The 19,386-nt window shown below is 32.9% G+C and overlaps 2 protein-coding genes and 1 long non-coding RNA gene across 13 annotated transcripts in view; 2 read left to right on the top strand and 1 right to left on the bottom strand.

The window, feature by feature from the left end:
- The first annotated feature begins 541 nt into the window (after nucleotides 1-541).
- Nucleotides 542-3,562, top strand: LOC111447008. 8 transcript variants are annotated; one of them, XR_002711191.1, is made up of 5 exons: nucleotides 542-681; nucleotides 1,325-1,528; nucleotides 2,485-2,847; nucleotides 2,918-2,988; nucleotides 3,218-3,562. It is a non-coding gene; the product is annotated as an uncharacterized LOC111447008 (long non-coding RNA). The 8 variants fall into 8 exon arrangements; XR_002711189.1 differs by having other exon boundaries at nucleotides 2,485-2,562; nucleotides 2,683-3,562; XR_002711187.1 differs by having other exon boundaries at nucleotides 2,485-2,562; nucleotides 2,656-3,562.
- Nucleotides 3,563-6,249: 2,687 nt separating this feature from the next.
- LOC111447651 (zinc finger protein ZAT12-like) lies at nucleotides 6,250-7,077 on the bottom strand. Its single transcript, XM_023086925.1, has one exon. It carries the CDS (start codon nucleotides 6,976-6,978, stop codon nucleotides 6,394-6,396), a length of 585 nt encoding a protein of 194 aa, XP_022942693.1. The 5' UTR covers nucleotides 6,979-7,077; the 3' UTR covers nucleotides 6,250-6,393.
- A 6,272-nt stretch (nucleotides 7,078-13,349) lies between these two features.
- LOC111447464 overlaps nucleotides 13,350-19,386 on the top strand; it is a 7,442-nt gene continuing 1,405 nt past the window's right edge. The window contains exons 1-6 of one of the 4 annotated variants that reach the window (XM_023086641.1): nucleotides 13,350-13,459; nucleotides 13,679-13,910; nucleotides 16,689-18,098; nucleotides 18,209-18,277; nucleotides 18,399-18,597; nucleotides 19,095-19,193. In XM_023086641.1, the coding sequence (XP_022942409.1) occupies nucleotides 13,908-13,910; nucleotides 16,689-18,098; nucleotides 18,209-18,277; nucleotides 18,399-18,597; nucleotides 19,095-19,165 (1,752 nt within the window). In that variant the 5' untranslated portion in view covers nucleotides 13,350-13,459; nucleotides 13,679-13,907 and the 3' untranslated portion in view covers nucleotides 19,166-19,193. Of the gene's footprint in view, nucleotides 13,561-13,678; nucleotides 13,911-16,688; nucleotides 18,099-18,208; nucleotides 18,278-18,398; nucleotides 18,598-19,094; nucleotides 19,194-19,386 lie in introns of all 4 variants that reach the window. The other 3 variants (XM_023086639.1, XM_023086640.1, XM_023086642.1) reach the window with 3 other exon arrangements.

Genomic DNA, 19,386 nt, shown 5'->3' with positions numbered 1-19,386 from the left:
TTTTTTTTTTTTTTTTTTTTTTTTTTTTTTTTTTTTTTTTTTTTTTGCATTCCCATCGATTATTACAAGCATGGTTTGAACTATCTGTCACCGTTACTTTTTGATGAATTTTAAAAATTTTAAAAATACTCTTACTGTTAGTACTATGTTTAAAATATACCCGTGAAATTTTAAAATAGTATTAACATTCTTTGCCTCTATAAAAAATTTACAGACGAAAATTGTCTATTTACTGGTTATCTTAAAAAAATTTAATATTACTCTTAAAAGTTATTGAATATTTTTTTACACGGGTCGTAAATGTTTTTTTTTTTTTAAGCGAAACTTTTAAGGTATTTTTGAAATTTTTTTTTAAAATTAAAAGAATATTTTTTTTAGATTTTTTTAAAAGTAAAAAGAAAATGTTATTGAAAATTTTCACAATAAGGTATATATCTTAAAGTTAATAAATAAAATTAAACGAAATGAACTTGAGGACGTAAAGTAATTTCACATCGTGTTGTAACTTTTTTTTTTTTTTTTTGTAAATTTCCGAGAAAATTGGGAGGCAGGCGGCAAGACCTTTCTGTGATGATTGAAGTTTGAAGATTAAACTTCTCCGTATAATGTGAACGGAAATGGAAATGTAGCGTTTGATGGAAGGCGATAATTTCTAGTCCGCTGCGCAGTCGTCATTGCCCAGTAAACCGCTCTTCTTTTTCCGTTTTTTGCTTTGATAATCATGCCTCTCATTGTTAACCTTAATCGAATGCTTGAATCGTGCTAGAAATTTCGCATTCAGTTTCGTAATGGTTGAAATTTCAGGGGAGGGGAGGGGGTTGGTATAGCTAATCACATTCTACGATTTGGTTATAGGCCTAAAATACCGCCAAATTTCCAGTTCCCATTGGAAGTTTGCGCCCTACATGATCTGTATTTTCTTTATGTTGAATATCAGAAATGAATTTTCTATTGGATTTGTATCATCAAGCTCTTATCTCGTTTATCTCATGTTTTTCCCTCGTTAAATCCCTAATTATGTTGATGAGAATTATGATCGCTTCATTCTAGGTTGGGGTATCAATAGAACAGCAGGAAATTGTACAGAAACGACCTCAATAGTTAGTTCCATTTACATTGAGCAACAATTTTCATAGTGGAACAAGTTGGTTTGGGGAGGGACAAGTTTTGTTGTTATCAATCTGAACAGAAACACGAGAATTTGGAATGTTGTAAGAAAATGCATTGTAATTACAGTAAACTAAACGCATGAAACTCGTTGTGTGATCAAACATGGCTAGTAAGAACATTTGACAATCTTCTTTTTGTTGAATATTTCAAACAGGAGAGAAAAAGAAGAAGAAGAACCATGGTTTTGCCTGAGAGTGGGGCTTGCGTGTGTATAGGTAAAAAGTATAGCAAGTTGTTGGGATAATGATGTTAGAGCTTTTCTTGTTTGACTTTGCAGTTCAAGGATGGCGTTCTTCAATTCCACCTCAACTTTTTGTATTCTGCTAACTACTGTGGACGAACATTACAGGCGAGGAAGGTTAGCGGTTAGAATTAGTTTTGATTTTGAAAATTGAATACAAATTTGGAAATGGTTGGTTACGTTATGCCTTGTGATATGAACTCTATATTTGGCCCCTAAGACCATGAACTTGCGTTAGTCCAAAAGTAAGACTAGACTGGACCTCTTGCATTTATACTTTGAAAGCTCTGTTCATTAAAGCTACTTTTGGCTTTTGGGGATCCAAAGTGGCAAAGACAAACATGTTTTTGGCTACACTCACTACCTTGCTTTAATGTTGGAGCTTCAAATTTTCATCTCCACATTTGTTGAACTCTAAAAACGAAAAAAACAAAAATATGTCAGTTTCAAGTTCTTGATTTCTATTTTCGTTAGTTCAACAAGTGGGGTGGGGAGAGATAGTTAGATGTCGAGTCGGGGTGAAATGGTGAACTCGCCTAGATGATGCTTGCACATGGTTGTCTGACGCTCGCTACTCGGTGTTTGCTTTTCACTAAGATGAGACGCCCTATAGAACCTATGACCTTTTAATCGAGAGCATATGTTATTAGAAAAGCTATGTGTAGACTAAATCATTAAAGACAAATTGAAAAAATGGTGGCAAGGACTTTACTATTTGTTCCATGTATGTAGGCATGTTTTGGTTGTTACTACAGGTGCTGGCCATGTACAGGGGTATATGGCTCCTGGCGTCGAAACGTCTCCTTTGTAATGGGAACTTGACGACGAATTTACAACTACCATTGCTATTGGTCTCTTTTTTTTTTTTAGCTTGAGTAGAAAATTCCTGAAAGGTGGCTAAATTGTTTAACACCATTGACTTTTGGCTTATATTTGTGTGAACTAGTAGTTTAAAGAAGCAGCCTTTTTTTTGTTTGAAGCAGCCTTGTTTTTGTTTGTTCTTACTGTTTTCCATGTGTGCTGCTAAACAACTAACCCACCTGGTAATTAACACTCCAGAATTTACATTTCAGAGGGCAAGATTTTCAAACATCAAGATTCTTATCAGCATCAGTGTTATGCTGAAGAACTCGAGACACCGTGCGAAATAGGTAACCGTACATGATTATGCTCTTTCAGTTTGATGTTCAAACCTTTGGGACTGCCTGCTTGGATTATAAATGGTAGCTGACCTTAGTTTTCAGGACACTGCTTGTTGTCATTGACCACAGAAGGAGATTCGGCTAAGATTTCCTAGCTGTCATTAAGACGTTCTAGCAATTAAGGTTTCAACGATAAGATCAAAAAGATTGCTTGAGCTTTATTCGAAATCTAGTGTGCAAATGGCTCCGTACTTGCTTAAGTCAATGCATATCTCTCAACAAGTCACCAATAAGGTGAGAATAATATGAAGTGGACTAATCTTAATTTGATTTGTTTATGAGCATTTAGTCTTGACTTTTCTAGAGCCCCTTCCTTGACTTCACATCAAATGCAAGCTACACGACGATACCTGACCCCGAGTACTGGGTGTAGAGGTATACTTTAAAATATAGCTTTGTATGAATCAACTGCTGAATTTATTAATCTTTGGATGTTTTTTTTTTATTATTATTATTATTATTGGAGGATATTCCTTTTAATGCTTGGAACGATTGAGCTCTAGCCATTGAGACGTATGTCTATGACTAAAAGATCGAAAGTTAAAATCTCTCCACTCACATGTTGAACTAAACGAACTGTTTTATAGAACGGTGATGGATGCAGTTTGTATGGCTCTCCGAACCAGGCGAGATAGTTTCCTATCACTAGGCTCACTGATATCTTTAAGAGTTTCAGTTGAACAGGTGCACTCACTGAAGGAAGCTTTCCGACGCGGAAGAGACCAATTCCACTAGTTCGGATTAGGAAAGAGCAGGTGCAAGTAGAGAAGAGAACACTTACCATTGACCTCACCCGATAGATATGCAATAAATGAATAAATAACTGAGTTTACTTTTTGCCTTAGCTTTTCATTTTTATACTCAATGTCACCACTTGTTTGAAATTCCCTGCATTTGGTACTCTCTTCCTTCCTCCATCATCCAATGAATATGTTTCTTTGCATTGGAACCCTCTCTTCACTTCTATTCATTCAGTATTTATGATTTAAAGTGTTATTCAAGGGTTCTATGAGTTTTTAATGCCTTTTTTCTAACCCGAGCATAGCTTTAATGGGTTAAGACGTTACAACTTTGACCAAAAGCTCGAGTTCGAATCTCTACACTGTGAACTGTCGAACTAAAAAAAAGTGTTGTGCCTCGTATATGGATTTATTTCAAGAGAGTAATAAAATAAAAATTAAAAAATAAAAAATAAAAACTCGATTATTTGGTGTGTTAATATTGAAAGAATTGCAAGTATAATTTTAATATAGTAATTATTTTAAGTCTAATTTCGAATTAATGAGGTGATGCATTAGCAATATTTTTCTAAAATTATTTCATCCACTTACTCTATTAATATTAATTATTTATTAATCTATTAATATTAATTATTTATTAATTATAGCGAAAATGGAGGCTGTGAATCTTCCTCTTATTTCTTTTGCGTATTTTATAATCTTCTTAAATTTATTTAATATATTGCTTTCAATTTCAACCCTTTTCCACTTTACCTACGAAAAAGAAATAATAATAATAATAATAATAATGCTTTTCCATACGAAAACTATTCTTTTTTTAATTTATAAAATTAGTTTATTACTAAATTAGGTTTTTTAGTTTTCAATTTTTGGGTTAATTTTTTAAAAATATTTTTAAAAAATAGAGTTTATAAACTTAATTTAAAAAAAAAAAGAATAATAAAAAATGGTTATGACTCGGGCTTAAAAATCCATATATAAAATAAATCTTTCCCTAATTTATTTATATATATTATTTCTCGTAGTTTAAGTTCGTGTTTGTGTCACTAGTATCTTAACCTATTAATAAAAAGTCTGAACTTTTAGATCTTATGGAAAACAATTGATTGCAGCTTGCAACGAAAATCAATTCCATGACTTATATAAACCCACTTATTTAAATGTATTAAATGTAATGATAGGAACTATGATAAAATTTTATATATAATTTAGAGGCTAAAATAAAATAGATACGAAAGTCGAGTAATACGTCAAGATTTGAACTAAAAAATCACAACTATTTACCAAACTCAACCTTCCCCAAAACCAAATCCAACATTGAGATAGAAAAAATGGGATATTGGAAATCAACTTGCAATGGTTCGAGTCATCTTGACCATAGCCATTGAAATTAAGCTTAGAAATCAAAATGAATCAACGAGTATGAACATTGTGAGGTAGCGTCGGTCCAACCCAACCCAACCATACTCAAAAATTAATTTCTTGTTTCTAAGATATATATATATATATATATAAATGTTTGTGGTTTTGTTGACATAGTAATGAATAAGTTGGGCGACAAGAAATTGAATAATAAATTTGAGATAAGTTCGTGCGACTCATTTTGTTTTTTCATTTTATAAAGAAAATTAAGTATTATAGATAAAACTTTATATTTATTTGTGTACCAAATTATAATTTAAGAGTATTCATTTCATAGTTTCTTTTTTTTTTTTTTAACCAAATTTATAACTCTTGGAAATTTTTATTTTTTATTGGTATTGTTTTATCTGAACAATTCAATTATTTTTAAAAAATAAATAATAAAAAGACAATGTTATAAGTCTATTATTAATCTTGTAATTAAAAAAGAAATTGAAATAAATGAATTAAAATGGGAAAAGAAAAAGAAAAAAAGGAAAATTAGGGTTAGTGGGAAAAGGGTTTGTTTTTGTTGGCGTAGTGGGTGTGTTGGATTCTGGTGCTACCATATGCAATTTACCAAATTATTTGACAACATTTATATATGCAACTACCCATTCATATTCCTCATCTTTCAATATATTTCTATTAATATTATCATATACTTACACCCATTGTATAATACTTTGGTTTTCTATGGTCTATCTTTTCAAATTGTTTATTTTTACTTTCTAATTATTATAACTTTCAAATATCGGCTAATTTTTAAGAATAAGATTACATTTTTTACACCTATCTCTCTTATTTTTATTTGTTTATTTTTAAGATTTTTTTTTTTTATAAAAAAAACATTAATTAATATGCAAGTCTTTATTAAAGAGTCTCTTCTAGTAAAGTTAAGACTCTTTACTTATTATCCACCAAGAGTTATAAATTGAGTCGAGTGGCTATTATTATACTTAGTATTTTCGTAAATTTAAAAAAAAATAAAATAAAAAACGATGAGTTTGAAAAAACAAATTTCAAAACTGAAACAAAAGATCAGAAACTTTTTTTTTTCTTTTCCGTCTGTACGGTTCCACACGCTTAATTATTATTGTAGAAATTACACCAAAATAGCCCCAAGATTTTGTTTTCTAATCTTTAAAATTTGGCCAAGAATCCTAAGATGTAGAATATATATAAAGAAATATTGTTAGTAGACGGAAATTTCTCAGAAGCATAATCCTAGTTAAATGGACCTTAATTATTAGAAATGTAAAGGTTGGGAAATTTACGCATACGTGAAATGTAATTGAAGAACAACAATGAATTATTTCTTGAAATTAATACCGACTTAAAAAGTATTTTTGTGCTATAATGATAGAAGATCGAAATTAACCAAACAGCACAACGAATTAAAATTACTTTCAAGAGATCGTATGATGATCGCATGCCAAATTGATTAAAAGCAATTTTTCACATGAATTATCGGCACGGAGACTGATTCGCACTATATGAAGATCTGGATTTATATATATATATATATATATGTATCGTTGTAAACGAACAAAGAGATCTAGAATACAGTATCAAAAAAGAAAAAGAAAGGAAAAAAAAGGAAAATCGAAAAGACAAAAACTCATCCTGTTCGATCTGCTTAAATATGTACTTTAAATTCAGAGAAACAATCAAGCATGGATATACTCTTTCCAAGCTGCAGAAACTTACTATCGTTCTCAGACGGAGTCAAGTTGAGATCCAAGCACAAAATCCTCCCACCGCCGTTCGTCTTCTTGACCAGAGGCGGTTGAGAACGCGGCGGAGGAGATAAACTACTCGGATGATGATTATTCGTAAGGCGACCGTGATCGGTCAACAACGTGGTGGCTCTATGTCTCCTCATATGTCCTCCTAGGGCTTGGCCAATCGCAAACTCCAATCCACAGATACTACACTCGTGCGTCTTCGGCTTGGTTGGAGAACCTTGCGAGGAAGATCCATCTGAGTTTCCACCGTCAATCCGCGGCTTCTTGTGACTGGCACGGTGGCCGCCAAGCGCCTGAAACGACGGAAACTGCCGATTGCAAGTCTTGCACTCGAAAACACGATTCGGAGATAAAGAAGGAGGAGAAGAAGAAGAAGATTCGAAATCTGCGGTAGTGGTAGCGCTGCTGCGAGAAAGTAACATCAAGCAGTTCGCCATGGTTGTTACGCTCTCCAGGTCTCTCTCTCTTTTCATCATGATGAAAGGCAAATTAAATGATTCTCTCTCTCTCTCTCTCTCTCTCTTGGCTGGTGTGTGTGTGTGAAGAGATGGAAACGGAAATGGCGTTTTGTTTCGATTGAGTGAAGGAATAGACCTCTGAACTGGATTGGTTGTGTTTATATATGCGTGAGAGGAGAGAGAGAGAGACGGTCAGTTGACATTTTGTAATGACAGTTGGGCCCTCGGTATCTTGTTCCAGAAGCAAGAGGGAGTACTGGAGAAATTGGGGAATTCAGTGAGGGTAATTTTGTCATTTGGATTAAACGACATAAAATAAACGCGTCAGCATGAGAACATGGCCGCGTGCTTCAGTAAAGATTAATATTTCAATCTTATTTTAACCATTTTTTTTTAAATATTTAGGAACTTATTCAATGCTATTTGTGGAGATTATAATTTATTTTTGTAACATTAAAAAGATTTAAAAAAATAAAAAATAAAAAATTAATGATTGGAGTCCCCAAAAGGTCCTTTTCTTTTGCAAATTGAGTCCTTAATCTATAGGGATGCCCTATAGAAGTTTTAGGGGTAGGGTGTGTGACCAAAAACAATGAACTACACGACATTTATTTTTAATTACGGAAAAAAACGCTCCTATTTCTTCATTTAATAATTATGTCAATTTTAAAATAAATAATTTATGATAGTTGATATTCAAGAACACTCTACAATTTTCCTTTTTCATCGAAAATCTTATTCAAAACGGTAGAAATAATAAATAAATAAAACAATTAAAAATCATTTTAATTTCTAAATTTATTATTTTTTATTTTAATTACAAAATTTTTAGAGTATTTATTTAATTAATTGTTTTATGTTGTTATAATACATTATCACGTCACGTTGACATGCTTATTCTCTTGAAACTAAGATGATTGACATATGAGTCAGTTGTTAACATATGTGTCCAAACAAGTCTAGATGGTCGATGTATCCTAAGATATGGGATAATATCACGATGCCTGAGTCTTGTTGTTAGGGATCTAAGATGACAATGAGATACAACGTTGTTGTGTTGCAATGATTGATATACACGCATAAACAACGTACATGGCTGAATAAGTTTGGATTTTGTACAAGCAATGTTCAGTTGGTGAATGTTCAATAAAGCCACACAACTGGACGAAAAATAAATATGGGATTTGAGTTGTTTTTAAAGCTGTCATGAGTGTGTCCAAGTCACGGTGGGGACAAAATATTTAAAATATAATAATTTTAATATCTAAAAACAGAAATAAATGTTTTGAATGACAAAAGGAAAATAGATAAGTTTACATATTTTAAAAGCTTAAAAATTAAAATATATTTTAAAATAGCTAATTTTTGCAATTTAAAAAAGAGGTGAACGCCGCAAGTAAAACGCGGAGTTTAATGGACGTTGACCGTTGTACCACTTGTACTTAAAAGGGCACCAACGGAAAAGAAAAAAGGTGGGGACCATCCATTTTCCTTTTTCTTTTTATTTTTTAAATTTAAATGCTTACGTGTACGGTTTCAGATGACTGGTCTGTCCAAGTCAACATAGTGATGTGGGAAGCCACCCCATTGGGGTCCACATGGGCACATGCCAATTGCCAACGCATAATTTCTAGGAAATTTCTGTTTTCAATTCCATTCGTTTAAAATCTGATTGTCAATTTTGGAAATTGACAAAAAGAGTTTATTAACAAAGAAAGTTGTTTTGTATTTTTGGATTTCTCTCGAACGCTAAATCATTTAATTAAAAATAATAATAATAAATTCATCGTTAGCAGATATTATCATATTTATATTTTTCTTTTCAAGTTTTTGTTCAAAGTTTAAAAACGCGTTTATAAGAAAAGTTTCGTATTGGTTCTGTAATATGACGGAGACAATTAATATTTTAAAATTAGAGTAAATAAAATATAATAAATTGATGAGATGGAAGAGATTTGGGGGTGTGGTGGCAATTGATTAGGACCAAAACAAGAGGAACTGTTGTAACGGTGGCAGATTATTTCTCAACTCAACTCCATCTACTTTTGAAAATTTTCCCTTTTAATTTATTAATTATTATTATTATTATTTTATTTTATTTTAAGAGGAGGAAAAGGGGTGGGGGCGGTGTGGAGGCCTTATCTTTTTTATTTTATATTTATTATCAGTACACAACATTGACTTAATTCTCTCTTTTTTTTTTCAAAATATTTAAAGAAAAAAAAAAACCATTGGCCTAGAGAAAAGTTAGTAGGAAAGGGCGAACGTTTATGTAACGCTCGTATATAAAATTTATTAATATACTTCTCTTTTACTCAGACATCATAGTTTCATTCAGAAAGATAGAATGTTTCAGACTTCAATATGTTATAATACTAGAACCGTTAAGTTATTGAATTTCTACGGTTATATTGTTATTAAAGCATCTCTAGATATTGCTACGTTTGATTCTCTTTTTAAATAAAATTTAATATTCTTAAAAAAAAAAAACACGCAATTGTGAGACTTCACATCAGTTGGATAGAGGAACGAATCATTTCAGAGTGTGGAAATCTCTTCCTAGTATACGTGTTTTAAAAACGTTAGGTTGACAACGACGTGTAATGGGCTAAAGTAGACAATATCTACTAGTGGTCGGCTTGGACTATTATAAATGATGTGAAAGCGGTGTGTTAATAAAGTCAAATATCGGGAATGACACATTCCTCGTAAGGGAAATAATCATTTGTTAGTGGTGAGCTTGAGTTGTTACAATTGGTATAAAAGCCAAACATTAGACGAAACAAAACATTTATTATAAAGGCAATCATTATCGACTAGTGGTAGACTTGGACTATTATAAGTGGTATTAGAGTCAGATACCAGACAATGTGTTAATGAAGTCTAATGTCAATTGGAGACAAGACAAACGGTATGAGAGTCAAGACATGGGGCGATGTGCTAATTAAGTCTAGTATCAGTCAGAGAGAGGACAAATGGTATCAGAGCCATATAAAACAATGTGTTAACGAAACATTCCTTATAAGGACAAAAGTTGAACTACTTATCGTGAAAATTGAGGGAGAAAAAGAAAAATTAAGAAATGAAAAAGTCTTTTAAATAATAATTATTCAAAAATTTAAAACGGCACGGAGGTGGTGGAAACCACATCCCGGGCTTGGGCGGGTGCCTTCAAACACGGCGGAACGAAGCTTCCCATTTTTTGTTGCTTACTTGAATTCCGTACACTTTATTTCTTTATTTTTTCCACGCGCTTCACCTCTCCCTCTCAATCTCAATACATCTTTTCAATTGCCTACACTAATTATTAAATTTTGTTTATGTTTTTTTTTTAATTTAAAATTTTATTAAATAAATAATTTCAAATTAAAGAACGAAACATAATTTCTGAGAGGCATATTGTATTTTTCATCCATACATTAGATGTAATATTATATAATTAAGTACGATTTATTTTAATTAATTTTAAGGTACGGAGACGTTATTGTCAATAACAACATAATTTAGCATGTCCATTCCCTATCGAGCTCATTATCATATACCAACACAAAGTCTTTAAAATGTTTTTTTGATCGCAACAGCCACGTGGTCAATTTGAATAATTAATGTATTTATTATATGGTTGATGATAGCCTACCAAAGCTTATGTACGTACCATTCTATTTTAATTAAGTGGTTGGACATGATATTCATTTATTTCAAGCTTTCAATTACTATATATATATATATATATATATATAAATAAATAATATTTATTTATATATATAAGTAATAAGGGAAAAAAAACTAATTTTAAATAATTTTAAAAATGATTTAAACTTTTTTATTTTATAAAAATGGCAATGTATTTTTTAATAGGATCTGTTGAGACAAAAATACCCTCTATTTTCCACTTTTAGCTCAACTAACAACAAAATGGAATATATTAAAGAGGAGAGAGTTGGATTTTATTTATTTATTTATTTGTCCAAAATATACCTTGGTTTATGGAATTTTAGTGGTTTTAATTAAATTTGAGATGAATTTTTTTTTTTTATAATTAATAAAATTATAAGATTTAGATCCCTATTTTTCTAGAGGGCATTTTAGTCTTTACATAAATCCTAAATAATATTAATAAAAAACTTGGTTGGACATATTTCAAAACCCACGACCGTTGCACTATTTTTACCTGCCTCTTATTGGGCTACATTTTATGTCGGTCCATGTTTCTTTATTCCGGCCCATTCCGGCCCATTAACTTAATTTGTCGTAAAAGTAAATATATACAAATAAATTCAAAAAATAATTTTGTGATCATTTTCTTCTAGAAGTGTAATAAATACGTAACTGATTTATAGCATAAATGAAATTTAAATGAGGGGTAAAAAAGGAAATTTGTTTGAGAAGGGATGGGCACAATCAATGTCAAATTTGTTCAAATTTCAATTTTTTTTTGTTGTTGTTTTATTTGTATAATTGAAGAACCACAATCATGGTAGAAAAGAAATATATTATTGATGTCATAAAATAATAACATTTATTTATTATTTTATATCGGTTGAACAGGAGAACGAAACATTTCTTATTAAAGGATGAAAATTTCTTCCTAACACGCGTTTTAAAACTGTTAAACTTACTACGATACGTAATGGGTCAAAACGGACAATATCTATTAACAGTGAGGTTGAACAATTACAAATGGTATCAAAGGTAGACGCTGGGCAGTGTGTCACGAGGACGTTAGGCCTTCAAAGAGGAGGATTGAGAGATCCCACACCACGAAGATATCGAGCCTCCATTAGAGAGGATAATGAATCATTTATAATAAGGGTGCGCTATAAAACCGTGCCGAAGAAAGTTTAGAAAAAGGAAATTCAAGAGATTAATATATTGTACTTAAACAATTATATAAATTTAGGTTTAGCTTGACTTTAAGAGTATTTTTTAATTAAAAAAGTGTTAACAATTATTTGAATAAGAGATGACTTTGAAAGAATGTTGGATTGTGATTTAAAGTAACTAGGGTTAGCAGCTATTAAATCATTTCTTAGCTCAATTATTGGAACATAAAAGAAAATAATAATAATAATTTTTTTGAAAGTCAAATATTAAAATTTGTATTTATCTCCTTTTACAATAATACTTTTTAACACAAAATCCATCTATTCACTTTAATATCGAACCTAACTATATTTTTATTCAGTCAAAATCATAATTATAATACGTAAAATCATAATACGAGAGTTAAATTTCACCATTAATAATTACTGTTTGTTTTTTTACTCGTTACGTATCACCATGAGTCCGACGATTTTTAAAACACGTCTACTAGAGAGAGAATTTCACACGCTAATAAACATTTTTGCTGACACACTGTTTGGTGTCTGATTTTGATACCATTTATAATAGCCCAAGCCCACCGCTAACAGATATTGTCTACTTTAGTCCATTACGTATTGTCGTTAGCCTCAGGTTTTCACAATTTTATGAAGAATGCTTCGTTTCACTCTCCATGTGAGATCTCACATATTAATTAATTAATAAAACTAAAGAAAAAGGTATTGATACGTGAAAAAATTGCAGTTAGCTTGTCTTTATACCCTGTGACAACCCAACCCTAGGTTCGGTTGTGAAATAATTTCGAGTTATTTGAGTTACCAATCTAATCAACCAGAATTTAAGATTGACCCAAAAAATTTCTTCAACCCAACCCGTCTACACCGCTAATATTTCTACCGAGCATCGGGGCACAATTGTACGGAGTAGAGGGTCATAATTGTTGTCTCGACTCAATTTCCTTCCATGCTTGAGGCAACCACGCATGCAAGGCACGTGCCATCTCCTACATCATCATACTTCGATCCATTCCCATATTAGGAATGTGTCAATGTAAGAACCTAAAATAATAATAATGAAAAACCTATTAAAAAATTAATTTCTTCCTTTTCTAATAAATAAATAAAGAGATATTTTTTCACGTACAATTCCCTACACAAAATATCTTGGAGCTTAATGACGTGGCACTAATCTGCCGGTTGATTTCTCTCGAAGCTCAATATCGTCCCTCCACGTCAATGATAAACACCTTAATAATGTGTTCCAAACACACCAGATCCGTCATCCCGTAAGTGAAGTGGAACCTATAGAATCGCTCCACGTGTAAAGACAGATTGTGGAGCCGCAATTCAATACATCACCATGTACAGAGCCTTCACATATGGTAAATTTCAACGGCCGGATTTCCCGTATTAAATGTCACCAGAGCCATATTAAGCCTCGCGAAATGGAGCTGGGCCCATCGATCCTGCTGTACACGTGTAAGGTAGGATTAATATGTTGTGAATTGATCTTGTAAAACCGCGTCGTAGAGGATCATCCGCTATAGTAAAATACCAAAGCTCAGCTTCCGTCGCTATCCAGTAGTTCCTCCAGAAGTCCCTTTCTCTTTCTTCTCCACCGAGAGAGAAAGATCGAATGTCCTCACCGGTGAACCTCACCGATAATTTCTCCGGCGACGGTCAGTTCACTTGAAATCTCTGTTAGTGGTGAAATTTTGAAGGTTTTTCTCTCATTGGTGGTTTCTTTGATTTTGATTGGTATTAAATTGCTTGTGCATTTGTGAGTTTCTTTTTTGTGTGTGTTTGGAATTTAGTTCGATCGTGTTTAGCACTGATCGTGGTTCGATTGCTGCTATGCGAGTTTTGATTTTTGAGATTTTTTGGTCATCTATCTGCAGATTGATTTTGGAAATCTTAGAGGTTCGGGCTTTCCGTGGTGCTTTGTTGGTATTTTTCGCATTAACTTGAGCAGTGTCGTTGTCTACATCTGGCACTAGGCGTGGAGTCTGGTTCGAGTGTGTGCGCTGTGAAAGGAGCTGTTCTGGTTGGGCGGAGGTTGAGTCCCATAGATTGGAGAAGTGACTTTGAAGTTTTGGGGTTTTTGGTTCGGGGTTGTCTGCGGAAAGAATGGTACGTTTTAATTGGTAATTTTGCATACTTTCCCTCCTGCGCTCGTTGCTGTGTTCTAACTCATCCATGTGAAAGACTAATTTTCAGTTTCTAGTTGGCCATAGGTGTTTGCCGGTACTGATCTATTACTACCGCATTTCTTTTTTTCTCAAAATGCAGACATTGAAATTGATTGTTTACAGAAAATTAGTTCCTTTATTAGAGATTCGCTTATCTCTAGTTAAAGTGAATAATTCTGCGTTTAGAACATCATTTTTATTTCATTCTTTATTAATCAGCGACTAGGTTAATCTTCAATTTTCACAGACTAATTTACCTAACTCTAGGCTGTATCTTTCATTGAGATAGAGCTACGAATTCCTGTGACTTCAAAACCATGATAACATTATCAGATGAGTTAATGCTCTTTGAGATTATGATGAATTGCGATAACATCTCAAGGGTACAAGTCAATGAATGGGAGAAAGAGATCTGTAAGAATTTATTGAGTTTGTCTCTTTGGACCTTCAATAATTGACACCTGCCTAGTGTTCATATGGTTCCCCAATTTTTTTTTAATTGTTTTTGACTATTACTGAAGGTCGCCCAATATGCAGATGTACATGAATGGATGTTAGGCAACTTGCTTGAATTGGTATGTATTCTAAGAGTTTACAGTTTTTCACATTCAAAATTGAATCTTCAATAGCTGAGAATGTTGAGGTTTCTGTTTTAGTTAGATCTAGTTAAAGCTTTTAGCTGGGTCATCCAATCCTTCACAACTTTTGCAGCAATTAAATGCCAATTAATGAAAAAGTATGAAAAATTTCAGGAAATATTATAAACAATTTATTGATCTAACTCCCTTTTGTTGAATCAAAATTATTTTATTAATTCCTCTTTTCTTCGAATCTGTGCTTGCCTATTCTGGCAACCATATTTGCTTTCAGTTCATTTCCTTATGATTTTTTAAAAACTCAAACGTAAATCCATTTACCTCAGTAGGTGAGCAGAATTCCTCACAGTACTCATCCCGTCAATCATTGTGAGTATGAGGATGGAAACCAAGGATTATGCTTTGGATGCTTTCCATTGGCGGAAGTCTTAACTTTTGTTTCAACTAATAGTGCAAATTACGAACACATTGTCTGAAATTATATTCCACACTTCATTATAATTTCACCTGTTTCAAAAAATTTGGATTCATTCAATATTTCCCCAAATCTAAAAGTATGTTTGTAAAAGATAAAGAATATGATAGGCATCTGATTTGCATGTCTATTTTAGTCTAACTATAGTAAATGGTAGGAAGTGTTTTTATTTATTTATTTTTGTAGCAAAGAAGAAAAATAATGGTTAATGAGGAGTTGAAATAAAAAATGAACTTCCGAAGGTTTAGCTTGGGATAAGAAGTTGTTTAATGATTATGGGCCTGGTTGATTGAATAAAGGCCCTCAAGCAACCTTCCTGCAAGGCCAATCCTCAACAAAACTCAAAGCCCTTACTAGTAGACTTGACAGGAAAAGTAGTGAAATTCTACCATCTTAATGGTTCCATTAGTCCGAAAAATATATGTTGTCAGTATCATTTCTCAATGTTGGATGAATTGATGCTTACAGTATTTTATTCAAAAGTTATGAAGACAACATTCAATATGTTATCTTGTTTGAAGGTAGAGTTGGACAGTTTTTAGATAGAGATATTAGCTCACAGACTCTCGACAGGGATGTCAACTTGTTAGGTAGTTGTATGGATATGCAAGAGAAATTAAACAGATATAGAGGGGGAGGAAAAAGAGAAGAGAGAGAGAAAAAGGAAGCTTAGACTTTTTTAATACTTGATCCACTACTGTTTCACCAAAATATAAAGTCAGAGGTTTATTAGTTGTACACTTTATTGATCACAAATTCTTTTAGCATGACATTGGATTTTGTAATCAGACATGAATAAGCTTGTACAGTACCTTTAAATTTGTATTTTTATTATTACATCATGCCAAATTTCTTTTCTAATTCAATTTATGGAATAAATAGATTAGATTTTAACTGGGTACTTTATTCAGAAAATGAAATTCTATGTACGTTTTGCTTGTGTAAGATATAACTTTAAACTGCATTTAGTCGAGTTTTTATTTGGAATGGATAAAACCAACTTTATGCTTTTCATGTTAGTTCTCAGTTATTACAGTTTGGAAATTTTCTGAAAATGAATTCATGAAAATATGCTTTTAAATAATATAGTACTTCAAGGAAGCTCTGCCTAATTATTCTGAAGCAAATTTCTTTGCAATAAATAGTTCACTTCCAGTTATTCGTTCATCATGTAGTTAGTTTTTATGTTCATATGACTAAGTTCTAGAATACCATATGACTGATATAATTTGATTTTTTTTTTTTTTTTTTTTAAAATTCATGAATTATTCATGTGGAGCTGTAAAGCCTTTCCCTTTATTTGTAAATATGGTTATATGTTGCTGTCTGGATGTGAGGTGCCCAGAAAAAAAGGAATCAACAAGTTTTTGTTGCTATCCTAGAAGCTTAAGAAAATTAATGTGGAATGTTAACGTTAACTTCTAGTATTTAGTCTTTTCCCTCATTGTTTTGAATGCAAACTATATACTCATATAGACTGACGTCTTAACCATATGATATTGCAGTCAAGTTTATCTTTTGCTCGTGTTTCTGAAATTTTCATTTGGGTTGTTTTGGAGTAGGTTCTTGTACTTTGAAGTGCAGGCTGTTTTTTCATTATGATTTTATAGTATTTAGGAAAGCTTCTCAAGTATTTGCTTTTTGGCAGTCCTTCCAGCATAAAAGCTTTTGGATACCTAGGGATGCTGGATGTTTAACTGATGGAGAGATGAACTATGATAGCTCCTCTAGAATTGAAAACAAGCGTGGCCATCAATGGTTTATGGATGGCAGTGGACCAGAGTTATTCAGTAGCAAGAAGCAAGCAATAGAAACTGTAAATACTAGAACTGTTCCAGGAGTTCCACACATGAATGTTTCTCCCTGGGAAAACACTTCAAGTTTTCAATCAGTTCCGGGGCCCTTCACTGATCGCCTCTTTGGCTCCGAGCCAATACGAACAGTCAATTTGGTTGATAGAAGTATCACTGTTGGAAATGCAAATATGGACATGGGAAGAAAGGAGTTTGAGAATCATTTTGCAAACAACCCGTCAGTTGGCTTGTCCATGTCACAATCCATCGAGGATCCCTCATCATGCCTCAATTTTGGTGGAATTAGAAAGGTTAAAGTCAATCAAGTCAGGGACGCTGACATTGGCATGTCTGCCTCTTTGGGACATGCCTATAGCAGCAGGGGTGATGGTACAGTTTCAATGGGTACAGCATTTAAGAAAATTCATGAGAACGCCATATCATTGGGCCAATCTTATAATAGTAGAGATGAGAATAGCATCTCGGTTGGCCCTGCATATCACAAGACAGATGATAGTTTTATTTCAATGGGTCATGCTTTCAGCAAGGGTGATGGAAATTTTATTACAAATGGTCATAACTATAGCAAGGGAGACAATAGCATCCTATCGATGAGTCAGCCTTTTGACAAGGGGGATTACTCTTTTATTTCAATGGGTCAGTCTTATGAGAAGGCAGAAGGCAATATCATTTCTTTTGGTGCCTCCTACAATAAAGGGCATGAAAATTTTATCTCAATGGGGCCAGCCTATAGTAAGGCAGGTGATACTTTCATTTCAATGGCTTCCCCTTATAATAAGGGAAATGATGATATATCAATGGGTCCAACCTATGACAAGGTGAACTCTGATATTGTACATGTGGGTCCCAAATATGACAAAGCAGATTCTGGTGCTGTGTCTATGGCTCACAACTATCATAAGGGTGAGAGTAATACCATATCTTTTGGAGGGTTTGATGATGAGAATGCGGCGGATAATCCATCTGGTGGGATTATTAGCAGTTACGACTTGTTGATGGCTAATCAGGCTTCTGCCCAAGCATCAGAAGTGTCAAACCTGAGAGATTCAGTTGATCCTCATGCGGAAGTAAACTTTAATAATGCTACAAAAGTTGATGTTAAGATTGACACAAGTTCCAAGAATAAAGAGCCTAGGACGACTAAGAAGGTGCCACCAAATAGCTTCCCTTCAAATGTTAAAAGCTTGCTCTCAACTGGTATGCTTGATGGGGTTCCTGTGAAATATGTTTCTTGGTCACGGGAGGTAATATTTATTTTCTTAAATATATTTTTCATTTTTAATTTGAAAATATGGAGAAGGCTATGGAACTAATGTCTTTTCTGCCACCTGTTTTAACTTTTTATGTTGGAAAGAAAAATCTCAAGGGAATTATAAAAGGGACTGGATATTTGTGCAGCTGTGACAACTGCAATCATTCTAAGGTACCTTGAATTTGTTTTTTGTTTTGTTTTGTTTTGTTTTGTTTTTTTTTTTTTTTGTAAAATTCAACAAATGAACATACAGCTCTACGATTAAGGTTTCTAAATGAGTTACATTCCACAGGCTCTCAATGCTTATGAATTTGAGAGGCATGCTGGCTGCAAAACCAAACATCCAAACAATCACATCTATTTTGAGAATGGTAAAACTATCTATGCTGTTGTTCAAGAGCTAAAGAACACCCCTCAGGAGTTGTTATTTGATGCAATTCAGAATGTGACTGGTTCTCCCATTAATCAGAAGAATTTTCGTATTTGGAAAGGTGATTTTTTTTTTGTAACTTCCATACAATCTTTGCGTGACTGCATTAGTAAAAATATGAAGGGTTATTTATTTCTAGTGCGTTAGGGAGTGTAAATTTGTATGAGATGATTAATATTCAATCAAATTTCACAAAATTTTCTTGTGCAAATAAAATATAGGAGAAGTTTAAAAAAATGAAAGAAAAAGAGAGAACTGCAGGGTGTTGGTCTTCTTGGCTGGTCAAAGGTGGGCAGCCATGAAGGTTTGTTTGGCTTTGACTGCCATGGTTTTCAAATACCACGTGAATCAGAATAGCATGAGGGCAACTAAAACCACTTGTTTTCCTTGCAGTATGTTAGAGCCACTTGTTTTTTTCTAGGAAGAAAAATATATGTTGGTATCTGGAGTAGATTTCACGTAAACACATTCTATATTTGTCTGATTTTTTTTCTTTTCAAATTTATAATAAAATTTATGTTTAAGTTTCTCACTTTTTTTGACATTCCTACTACACAGCATCTTATCAAGCTGCCACCCTTGAACTCCAGCGTATTTATGGAAAAGATGAAGTAACTATTCCTTCTTGAGATGGGGATTACCTTACTAAATTTTGAGGTAGGTTATGTTTGCATCTGTGCTTAGCTTTGTTCAGATTTGTATAAATTAGGTTTCAAGTTGACTTTTGTTACATGAGGAAGCCAATGTCTGTAAACATATCCCTTTTTTGTTCTCTCTAGATTAAGTTGATAGGACATTGAGGTGAAGTTTTGGATATCCATGTACTTGTAAGTAGGGGGGGGGGGGGGGG

This window comes from Cucurbita moschata, unplaced genomic scaffold, assembly GCF_002738365.1.
Source record: "Cucurbita moschata cultivar Rifu unplaced genomic scaffold, Cmos_1.0 Cmo_Scf00009, whole genome shotgun sequence".
Lineage (NCBI taxonomy): Eukaryota > Viridiplantae > Streptophyta > Magnoliopsida > Cucurbitales > Cucurbitaceae > Cucurbita > Cucurbita moschata.
This window is presented reverse-complemented; position numbering and strand designations above follow the sequence as displayed.